Genomic DNA, 12,183 nt, shown 5'->3' on the forward strand with positions numbered 1-12,183 from the left:
AAATGAAGTTCGATATGTCAAAACATAATAACCCATAACGTTTATTAAATTTGGACTCCGATGTGAGATTCTTTTCCATTCCGAAATAGGCTATTGTGCACTCATATATGAACGAATAGACTAAAGTGGAATGTACGAACAAAGTAACAGAACAATGCAAATAGAAACATAAGTAAAAGGGAGAAACAAGAGAAGCATGATCTACCAATTACTCTTATTCAACAAAGTGAAACGATTAAAGCTTTTACACTATAATTTTTGTCTTTGAATTAAACATTTTCTTTTTTTTGTCCTTCTTGTGTTTTGTTTCCACCGATGTCAAAATAAATAAATTAAACACTTTCTTTGTGTTGAATGATGAATGATGTTATATTATAAATCATTATGATCCTTTATTGTATATACTATACTTTTTCAAAGATCTACTTATTTACTATTTATGCAGTGAAAGCTACAAACTTTAACCATTATTTATAATTCTCATACTATATATATAAAAAATAGTGTAGGAAAAACTGGTAGCCCGTCAGAAGTTGTTATTTGTTTGATTAGATCATAATTTGTTCATAATATATGCAAATACATGATTAAAGATTTTATTTGTGCATTGAACACAATGTAAAAGACAATTAATGATAGCGTGATAAATTGATTAGTAAGGACCTGTATAGCGAATGACATTTTTTTATTGGTAAGGAAAAGTGCTCTATTGAACCGATATTATCGATCCAGCTACACAGACAAGACCTTTCCAAAGTGAGGGAGAAGATAAAGGAAAATCCACCTCCAAAGTGCCTCTAGTAAGATTGATCTCGTAACCTCAAGATTATAATATACAAATATTACCACTAGACGGAGTACAAAAAGGTTTGCCAATGCCCAGTGACAAGGCCACAAGGGGTCGTATAATGTTTGGATATAGTGGACTATGGACATGTTTGGCAAAACTAGCGGTTCTAGTAGCTGTTAGAGGTTGTAGTAGCGGTAGCTGTTGGGGGTAGCTGCTAGCTGTCTACTAGTAGCTGTCAGCGGTCAGCGACTAAATTAGTTGTTTAATTAGAAGTGTTTGGCAAAAGTAGCTGTTGGAATTATAAAAGATAAAAAAATTAGTTAATAATTCTACCTTACGCTAATATATAGGATTTATTTGCTAGACCGCTACCTCTAAATCTCAAACGTTACTTGTAGTAACGTTCCACAACCGCTACTCATAATCTACTCCAACTGCTACCTGCTACTACAACCACTACCTTACCAAACACTCATAATTTTCTTAAGTAGCATTTCAATATTGTCCAATCGCTAACCGTTACCTCGAACGCTAATGCAAAACAGGGCCTTTGTATCATGTTTCTGACTTACGAGTCTTTTGGTTATGTCCTTAATCCTTATGGCCTTGTGTATTGAAAAGCTTTTATGCATCTTTAATACCCACCATATTGGGATTATTTAGCGATAACTATCTTTTAGGACATGTGTGTTATCTAATTTTTTTTCCAGGTTTTTCAAAATAAAAAAATAATAATATGAGAATCACGGAGTTTATATTTTTCTGCCGTCGGTTTACAGATTTGGCTGGAGTAGTATAAAATTTACAATTTTTAAGTTCATGATACCACCTATTACCTCTGTTATTTTTAATTGCTAAATTGTTATTTTCACTAATTTTTAGAAGACGTCCCTTTCAATTTTTTTGGTGTATTTTTGACCCCTTTAGCATCAAATGAGATGGGAAAGCCTTACTTTTTGGAGTAGTAATAGAACGCTTATTATGAGTGGGAAGTTTGTCCACTCATAGGAATAAACAAGGGTTGATTTAACAATAATAAGTGTATCAAAAGCAAAAATGACGGTTAATTTATCAATAAGCAGGGTTCAAACACACAAAAAGGAGTTCTTATAAATAATTAATTGTACTTTTGGGGACAAAAGCTGAATGGAGCACGTAAATCAATATAAATTTTTGCTTTTTGGCAGAAATCACATATTTAATAGGGACAATAAGATCATTTCAACATATTTACATACACAAACAGGGGTTTCAAACACACAAACAAGATTAGTTTATCAATAAATGGGGTTTTGAACACACAAACAGGGTTTCTTATAAATAAACAAATGTACTTTTTTGGACAAAAGCTGAATGGACACGCAAATCGATGCATTTTTTGCTTTATGTCAGAAATCACATAATGAGTGTTTTATCATTCAAGTAAAAAAAAAGCGAATGTAATATCTCAAAAGACTTCTAAAATGAGGAAGAGGTGGTGGTAGCTCAGTGAAATACCACCCCGAACTCCAGAGCATTACCGGGTTCGAATCTTCTTCCCAAAAATATGTTGAGGCATTTAATTCTGAGTTATTTAGCCTTGTACTCTGCAAAGCTAGTAGCCTAGCAAGGTTGCTACTCGAACCAACGATCTTTTCTAATAAATAAAAAAAATAAGACTTCTAAAATCTTAAAACCTAAATTGAAAAATGAGAGTTTTTTTTTATTTTAGGGGAGCCACAGATTCAAATGCACCTCTATCTAATCTTGAGTCTAAATTGAACATTGTTTCATCCATATACAAAATTTCTTATACATTTGGGAAGATACCCTTTTTTCTCTCTTTTCTCATTTAGAAATTTCATATGCATAGGGAAATACCCTCTCTAAGGCTATATTCAGTTCATCTTATTTTTGCTTATTTCAGATCTAATCAGATCAGATCAGAAAAAATAAGTTCAGATTAGATCAGTTCAGATCATGCTTATATTTAAAAATCATTATATCTTTCATTACATATTAGTAAAAATTATAATAATTGAATATTAATAAAGTACTCATTGAGACGAATCAAACAAGACCGCACATGACTATATTTTTTCTTATATATTGAGAAAAATCTAAAAGATAAAGTCTTGTAATCAGATCAGTTCAGATCAGATCAGTTCAGATCAGATCAGAAAAAATAAGTTCAGATCAGATCAGAAAATTTCAGGTGAACTGAACCTAGCCTAATTTTCTCTTTTTTGGACTACTATTACTAACTAGACTAGAACATGGCATGTCGATCAATTCAAAGTCAAGAAATTTGTATGTTTTTTTATAAGTTATTAGTATTCCTTGATCAAGAAAGTACTTGAACAAAATATTTCTAATATCTAAAAAAAAAAAACAACCAAAAACAAAGTTATGTTTTTCTTCATTGCAAAGGAGGCATAAAAATCCAATAAAAACAAGAGAGTTTTGGACTATGGTACTTTAACCAACTCTCCATAAACTCTGCCAATTATATGCTAGTTGATATAGTATTAAGACACCAATTTTAGTTGAAATCTTGCACAAGTTGAAGCATTACAACTATAAAGAAAGGTGTATAGGTATAGCAAAAGTAAGCTACCAAATGCATAGGCTACCCCTAAAAAGAGAGCAAAACAAAAATGAGCATAAACCCACTTTAAGAAATCAGTTAACTACCATTTTGAGAACAATTTGCTGAAATGCTAAAGTTTCAACTTCCTACAAACTTTCCTTATTTAGTTTGATCTGTTAATATTAGGAATATATCTCAACCAAGTTTGGAAACTCCACTGGAATCACTCATTCCCATATCAACAAGTGGAACTATTATATAAACATATTATTAATATATTTATTGATACTAATAGGAAAAATTTTCCTTTTGTGGGGAGAACTTATTACTACCTAATTTGGTACTAGGTTCATTATAATAGTCACTAGAGGGTTGTCTAGCTCATGTAACAATTATAGAATATTATGTATAACACAACAGAGATGTTTTCAGAAAAGTTCCCTAGCAAAAATTTACTATTTCCTTTACTCATGTACAAACAAGATATCCTTTGTTCACCAAGTTAGGTTTTTTGGCCAAAGCACATAATTTAACTCTATGTTATCCTTTGTTCACCAAGTACAGTAATATTTTGTATAGTTGATAGGGGTTGTTATTTGGGTGGGTATTTTTTATCCCAACCCCCAGGGTATGGCATCCAAGTTTGGACTGAATTTACCATCTAGATGCTGAGAACTTGTAGCTTGTTAGGGCGTCTTCTTTACCCACGACGTCGTCCTAGAATACGGACGTTGTTACTGGTTGCTGGTTGCTGGTTGCATAGTAGAATATAGAGGTGACTTCAACCAAGCAACACTCGTATCTCGTTTTTTCAATATGAGCTGGAATAAGTTAACCTGTTTCTCTAGGAGGTTCAATGAGTATATCTGGCTTGCAGTTTTTCCTATGTGGCTCATGTCAACAATGGCTCCAAGAAAAAGAGGGAAATAACCCCTCTTAACAACATCCTCTTTCCTCAATCTAATTCCATGAGAAACTTGTTTTCATTAGGAAAGAAACCTAATCGGCTCCCTAATATAGTCAGCTTCACACGAGCTTATAAGTTTCTATAATTGAAGTACGGCTACATATTGAGCTAGATTGAAGTTAGCTAAATTTTTGTCCTATGAGTCTAGCAATCGAAGGTGAAAGTTCTAATCCGCCGAGCACTTCCTATTCTAACTAACTATTGACTCAGAAAGCATATGATGGAAGTCACGAAAAATAAGAGTCTCAGCATAACAAAAGCACGTTACAGCTTCATCCATTTTGAAAGCACGTCACAGGTGTACCACATTAACTAAGATACAATCTGCTGCATAACCAACACAGATAGAATGAAGTAAGAAAATAATAATTTGTGAACCCCTCCTTCTCCAGATATGAGGCTCCGAAAAGAGGCTACACTTATTCCATTAATCTCCAACTCAGTAGCAAGAATTATACACATCTAATGTTACAAAGACTGATGCAGCAACAAAACCTAACGACTAAATTAGTTTGTATAAAGGAAAGAAAATTGGATCACATAATTAAAGTGATTCTGAAACTTGAATTGGTATAGGGGATCATAACATATCACCTGTCGAAGGATGTGATGTTATGATAGTTGTCCCCTCATTCATCTTTGTGCAGATATATATGAAGTGGCAATCTGGATCTGCCAGGACATAATCGGGTGGAAGCTGGCCGTCCTCGGACAGAGGGATGGGTTCCAGGCATGATTTAATGGAAACCACAGCTGGTCCATCAAACCCGGGTCTTGCTGGAGAAACAAAGAAAGTAACAAAATTTAGTATCGCCTGTCTCAATAAATACATGATTGCCAAGCAAAAGGAGTAGAAAAAAGGTCAAGAACAATCACGGTCAAAGAAGTCTAGTCGGTTTTAACCAGTGCCAGTATCCTGCATGGAGACAACACCTTATTACAACAAAATGATAATGGAGCAGCTAAGGGATGGAGGTCAGGACTCAGGATGTATACATAATTACATATCGACCCCTAACCAGACATAGGAGACAATACCTCATTAACATGAGAACCCCTATAGGCAAAGTAACCACAAAAATAGAAAGAGGATTGATTCTCTATAGTGCCAAAATTCCTGCAGCTTTGCTTCTGACTGACTTAAGAATATTTTTTTTTTTTTGACGGGGACTTCTTAAGATAATGTATTAATAATGGCAAATCGTTTAGAGATGTCCATATATTCTTTAAAACCAGACTAAATTATGAAGGAGCACCAAATGCGCAAACAGGAACTTCATAAATTAATATAGATATATAATGTTGAACACATATTCCTTCTGGGTGTCATATTCTCCAACTCCAATTAAATGACTTGAGACAACCAAATGTTATAAAAATATATTTGATATCCTCACTGTCTCACCCTTTGTCTTCAAAAGCGTGATTAATCACCCCACAAAAAACATTATATACCAATCCATTGCAAATAGAACAGTTAGCCTTCAAGTCCCTCCAGGCTCCCATGTCCCTCACTAAGGAAGGAATCGTAGAAGGAGCAGAGCTGGTGTCATGGACACCTCTGTTCCTTTTCCAAGAACAATGGATAATGTTTTGATATCAACCAAAGAAAGGAGGAACATGTTTGTTAACAGCTCTCTTTACAACTACAGTCGATTTTCCTTGCTGAAATTCCCTTAACCATGATATACCAAAGCCTCAAACATCAAAATTGACTGACAGGTTGCAGTCAAACACAAACTAGCTTGCAGGTCCACAGCATCATATGCAAGATACATGATCCAAATGGTAGCTTAAATAACTTATTTTCAACTAGATTAAAATACAGAGGGTACATATTCTTAGTAAAGCAAAAACCAATAAAAATCAAATACACAAGACATTTCAAAAGGAAGCACATAAATGAACACTTCCTACTTTGAACAAAGGAAATGAGATTTACATGCTAGATGTCATTCAAAGATGTGCATGGTTACTCATCGGCTTATGTATGCTGGACAATTTTCTGTATAATTTGATTATATTAACTCCTAAGATCACTCTATACATTAGTTGGAAAGATCACTAAACATAGATTGGAGTTTAATTAAATAGGTTTCATTATGCATAGATCTCCATTCTCCGATAAGCATATCTAAGTTTCTTAGTTTTAGAGATGAATTTGATACTGCAATCACAAAAAAAATTTAACCATTGGATCAGTGTATGCAGTTGTCTTCATTTTAGGAGCTGAAGTTCACATAGTCCACACTTGGCAAGTTCTCTCAGCATTAATGCTCAACCCCCAGTTCAAATGTTTAAGATGTACATAACTGATAGGGAAATCACTAGTCAAAATTTTGAATCTCAAGACACTCTCTCAGTACTGATAATATCTCAAAGAGGCTGATGATATTGCGGCAGGTCTTCATTAAACAGAAGAAACTTCTAGAGTTCTAGTGCCACATTTAAATTTGTGAAGGGGGATCAGGGGATAATCCAGTGAGGCCTTTCAATCTCCTATATCAAAGACCTAGGGCTTTGAGCATAAATTTTCCAGGGGTTTAACATGGTAAAGGTATCCAATTAGGTCCCATATTTAACTAGCATTAAAAATAAAAAATAAAAGAAACTAATCGCTTTTGTCGGTATGTCCCATAAAAATGTACTTATTCTGTTTCATGCTGGTTTGCCCCCACTTTGTTGTCCTCTTTCTTCAATGAATGCACATTCAGCCAATTACCCAATTCAACCAATGATTCCTTTTACCATTCCCACTATGCTAACGCGCTATTAGTATACATCCAACTCACTATTTAAACTTTAATTTTTGTAAAAAGTGAACTAGGAATCTAGGACAACTGTTGTAGAATTGAGTGAGTATTCAATTCTATGAAGAAGCTGATCATGCATAAGTCGACTCATCAGGGACAATCCTTGGGACACCTGCAAAGTGCAAATCATCCTGGGAAAGAAATAACAATCTCCAGACTACATTCTTTTTTTAAGGGGATCCAGCATACATCCATAGAGAAGTAGCAGCATCAGCATATCGACTGCATTACTGCAAGCAATGGATCTCAAGTTCACAGTGATTACATGACGAAGAAAAGAAAAGCACGGCAAGGATGAAGTAAAGTAAGAGAAAGAGGAATCATTTCAAGATATCTGAAAACTCTAAGAACACATCTGAATAGTCCACAAAAACATAAAGGAAGTAAGCAACCGAAATTCTACGACGTGCTTCAACGCATACACAAAAAGAAAATGAGAGTACACAGTAAAGACTTACATATAAGGTACAGTTCAATTTTCCAATTGTACACTGAACGATTCAGATGAGGCATCCTTGCACTTGGATCACCATAGGTAATCTGTAGAGGGATATACAAACAAGAATCATCAGTCTGGAAACCAGCCTTCTATTAGCAAAAGCCAAGTGTGAGGCATGAACAAAGATGATAGGGTTGGTTACCAACATATATACTCCTCCAGGCTTAAGTAGCCTACAAGAAAAAATACTCCTCTCATCAAAAAATATTAGGAGATAAAAGTTTGAAGTAAATAATAGACCAACCACACGAGTAAAGTCTGACAGCTTAAAGTAACACATATCAAGACCTGTTGATTTCACCCAGCATCCGAGAAGCGCTAAATGGAGCCTCAGTACCGCACTTCAATAAGAAGACACGAATAAAGATTAGATAATGCCAAAAAAAAAAAAAAAAAACCAACCAACCTTTGGAAAAACAAAGCAAGGAGATTATTACCATCAGAGAATCGAGAGTTCCTATATCGCAGATGAGATTGCACATTCAATATGAAGAGGCAAAAAACATTGTTGATGCTTCAGTACTTCACAAGATAATAAAGCCACAAAATAAAACTTAATGAGAAAAATTACCTTTATCGACAACGCTACCAAATGAGTTATCTGGGAAAAAAGTCATATCTCTAACATCCATTTGCATGTCTATAAGACAAGATAAGGAACTATATAGTAAAAGTTACAATAGTGAGCTTGACAGGGGGAACTGTAAGATGTTACATAATTTCAGAACACAAACATAGAGCATTTGAGATAACAACAGTCACAACTAAAAAAAAAAAAGCAGCCTGCAAGGATACATTTCAGTTGAGGTATGTGTGCATGCTTCCTTCTCATCATGTCAATTGCAACTGTAGAAATGTCGACGTTCATAATTTCCTCATATCCATCCTTCACCATGTCCTCAGACATGACTAAAGAAAAAACAACCATCAGCAATTTTGGTCTTGTGGAGCAAAACTTGATAATGTCGCCAATGGAAATTTATATTACATCAAGCAAATTTTCATTTATAAATGAACGGAAAAAGATCTATTAAAAACTGTAGAGGACAGAGAGTCCTCTGAAGAATTTGATGCTAAAACTAATGGTTAGTATGCCAGCTAGGTCCAATGATTTATTTCTTCTTCACTTGAAAATAGATTAAGACAATTTGACTCAACGCTTTTAAAACCAATTGCCAGCACGAGATGTCAGTGGACTCCCTGATCCGCTAGTTTCAATGACTCCCAATCCTATAACAACTCACAAGAATCACAACAATACATAATTAGGTGAAGAAAATGAGGGATCAAAAGCAGATTCCAAATAGGAGTATTAAACATGTATTATGCTATAGCCTATAATTCCCACATCCTAGCTGAGGCGCCTTTAAGAGGACGCTACTGCGCAAGTAAATTGACCAATGTTTCTCGGATATCAGACTATGGCAATGGATCTTCCCCAGAAGCACATATATGAGCACTCATGTCTTCCTCGACTAAGTCGCCACCATTGAAGTCGCCACCATTAAAAAATACAGTCTGCTGACAAAGCCATACAACAACTCTCCTCGCCGACACAGGCAGTGGAGTGATGGCCAACATGCCAGAGCTCAAAAATCAAAATACCCAAATTCACTAGCTCAAAAGTGTTTGACTTGAATTGCCTTAAACAACCTCAAGCACCATTTGTACCCACTACTAATACAGATGTCTCACCATCACATTAACCCTAGTCACACTTGTGCAAATAAACCCTAGATACAATCACACATAGCATAGACTAAAGAATCTCCAAATTTGGGTATTTTGCATCCATATCAATCCCCCTTCCAAGTAGCAAAAGTCAATACTAATAAATTTATACAAAACTATTGAAAAAAAAATACCAAATTTGGTTTTATTATCCTGATCAATGATCATCATAAGATTTTGACTTTATTGATGCTCCTACTACTCCCACAAAATCACCTATAGATCAATTGACATAATAATTACTACAACACTGAATAAACCCACCTGATAAGTGATAAAACTGTAATGTTTTCAGTTACACTATTAAAACCCAAAATTTAAACAACTCAAACCAATCCTAAAAAGCAAAATATAGATCCCAAAAAAGATGATTTAGATAAATCAGTGCATTATGATAAAAGATGAGGGGTTAAAAAAAAAGTTACCGGCATTTCCACAGCCAACCATAAGAACACGAGAAGAAGTGGGAATAAATTTGCGAACAAAGGGACGAAGAGCAGAGTAACGCTGATACCAATCAAAAGAGGCAGCTTCTTGAATGTAACGAGCATCCCAGTACAAGGCATCGCCATAGTTGTATGTACTGCAGCTTGAAACGTCTCTGAACATGGCGGAATTTACCAGAGAGAATATGAGGATGTTGAAGTTGTAGTTGTGGTTTTTGGCAGGTGGGTTCTGAGTTGGTTTGTTTGTTTGTTTGTTTGTTTGTTGGTCAGAGTCAATGAATAGTTATCAGTTTAAGGCCATCTGGATTCTGGTGTTAGACTTGGGTGAACGTGTGGCCAAGTGGAGAACTACTCTTTGCTTCTAATTGAAGGGTACAAATCTGTCGGATCCGGTTTTGCTTTCTTTTTGGGGAGTGCAACTAGGATTAATCGAACGAGTTGATCACGAGCAACACCTTGTTCGACCCGACTCGAAAATCATGTTTGACTTGATTTGGAAACTCGTTAAGTCCTTGCTTGACTCATGTTCGTTAAACTTTTTTGCAATCCGACTTGAGCTTGCCTCGATTATTTGCTAGCTCGTTAAGGGTAAATAATATAAAATTAATTTTACCTTGATTTTCTTAATTTTTTTTAAAAACATTAGATTTACTTCAACTATTACCAAAGCATTAAAAAGATATTCAAGGATCATAAACTAGATTTTTATTGGACTTGGTAAGTTAGTTCCTATATCTCAAGATTTAAATAAACTTTTTTATTAAATAAAAATAACTTTTAGAAAAAAAAATATATGAAAAATTATTGAGTTGCTCGCGAGCTTAATGAATTGAGCAGAGTCATGCTCAAATTGTACTCATTAAGGTTTCGAGTCGAGCCAACGCGAGTCAAGTTTTGATCGAACGTTCACCGAGTCGAGCTCGAGTTGCTCGTGAGCTGCTCAACTCGATAGCAGCCCTACTTGCACCTCTCTCGCACAGTTAAAAACGAAAAACATACCGAATTCGGCTTCACTCGAGTTTGTGATATGAACTAATGAGTGTTTTAAGTGATGCCTTTAGTTGTAATCTTTCTTTTTTGTATAGTGAAAACAAAATTTGATATCATGACTTGATCAACAATTATATTTAAAAGTCAACCTCGAAAGTTTAGGGGTAAAAGCAATAGTTTAACTTTAAACTGGAATTGGGGTAAGAGAATATGTCTACAATACTTTTGTTATTACCATCAAAGTGTTAGAGATCTAACTACTTTTGTAATTCTTTTAGTAAGATATAATTATAAAATCTTATATTTCCTTATATCGTCTCTTCCTCAAATTTTTGCATATATATCATATTTTCCATCCAACTTCAAATAATTTGCTAATCTCTTTTCAAATCAATTTTAATTGGAGATACGATTTAGGTTATTGTTCATTGCAATTTTAAGAAGGTTCTTTGCCAATTTCATCAGCTATAAAATGCAATTTTAAGTTTTAATTTCGAAAATTGAAGTTTAACAAATATTTTTTTTTTTCAAAATTGGAAGTTAATCAATATCAAGGTTTTCAATATGAATTGAAGTATGTATTACAGTGAAAAAAACTTACATATATAAAAGCTCCAATTTTGCTAAAAAGGCATTCAATTATGCACATTTTTTATAATCGAATGGTCATTTACACCCCCCCTCTTTTTCTATCTCTCCCTGCCAACCCTTGAACATGTGACCTCGGAGTTACCTTCCATGCGTGATAACCACCAAGCCAGTGAGGGCCAATATTCATTTATGCACATTACACTACCAATCAAAAGTCCTAAGTTCGCAATATTTCAATCGAACAAACTCCTTAATATTGTATAAACCACAAAAATAAAATAACAATATGACCTTATTTGGTTAAAATTGTATGATTAGCTTATCTTGAAGTGCAAGGAAAATGTGCAACAAAATCCCAATTCACATTTTAGAAGATTATTTTAAGAGAATTTCAAGGGAATTTGAGTGAAATGTTATTTCGACAAGGAATAATAAAGTCACAACTTACGAGTAGAACTCCCAAAGAGAATTTCCAAGAAAATACAAAAAAGTTGTAAGTGGGTCTCACATAATAGGTTCATGAACGAAATCTATTACAAATAGCATAATGAATAGTTAGGAGCTTAAAAAATTGTTAAATTAAAGAAATGTATTCATTTCAAAAATGGACATAAGAAAATATAGAGGTGATCAAGGTGAGCCCAATCCACGGGTTTGGCCCGACCTGGAAATGGGCGAGTTTTAGGCACGATTTTTTGGCCTGCGGTCCGGCCGACTCGATTTTTTGGGCAAAAAATGCGGCCCAAGGGAAACCTAGATTTGGAAAATAGGCTAAATTTCGATCGAT

General features: G+C 34.5%; 1 protein-coding gene across 1 annotated transcript; it reads right to left on the bottom strand.

The window, feature by feature from the left end:
• Nucleotides 1-4,676: 4,676 nt before the first annotated feature.
• LOC104907486 (uncharacterized) lies at nt 4,677-10,178 on the bottom strand. The gene is made up of 8 exons (XM_010696423.4): nt 9,795-10,178; nt 8,434-8,547; nt 8,210-8,278; nt 8,076-8,095; nt 7,927-7,979; nt 7,781-7,811; nt 7,598-7,679; nt 4,677-5,103 (listed from the first exon to the last, which is right to left on the bottom strand). Exons 1-8 carry the CDS (start codon nt 9,976-9,978, stop codon nt 4,907-4,909), a joined length of 750 nt encoding a protein of 249 aa, XP_010694725.2. The 5' UTR covers nt 9,979-10,178; the 3' UTR covers nt 4,677-4,906.
• Between the last annotated feature and the right edge of the window lie 2,005 nt (nt 10,179-12,183).

The sequence above is a fragment of the Beta vulgaris genome, chromosome 2 (assembly GCF_026745355.1).
Source record: "Beta vulgaris subsp. vulgaris cultivar EL10 chromosome 2, EL10.2, whole genome shotgun sequence".
In the NCBI taxonomy this organism is placed as follows: Eukaryota; Viridiplantae; Streptophyta; class Magnoliopsida; order Caryophyllales; family Amaranthaceae; genus Beta; species Beta vulgaris.

What these genes read in the sequence shown, in the direction of transcription:
- LOC104907486 (XM_010696423.4), bottom strand. Translation starts at nt 9,978, where the DNA reads ATGTTCAGAGACGTTTCAAGCTGCAGTACATACAACTATGGCGATGCC. An exon ending in TGGTAGCGTTGTCGATAAAG is followed by an intron (nt 8,096 to 8,209) that starts GTAATTTTTCTC and finishes TCTGCGATATAG; the next exon opens with GAACTCTCGATTCTCTGATG. An exon ending in GAACTCTCGATTCTCTGATG is followed by an intron (nt 7,980 to 8,075) that starts GTAATAATCTCC and finishes TTCTTATTGAAG; the next exon opens with TGCGGTACTGAGGCTCCATT.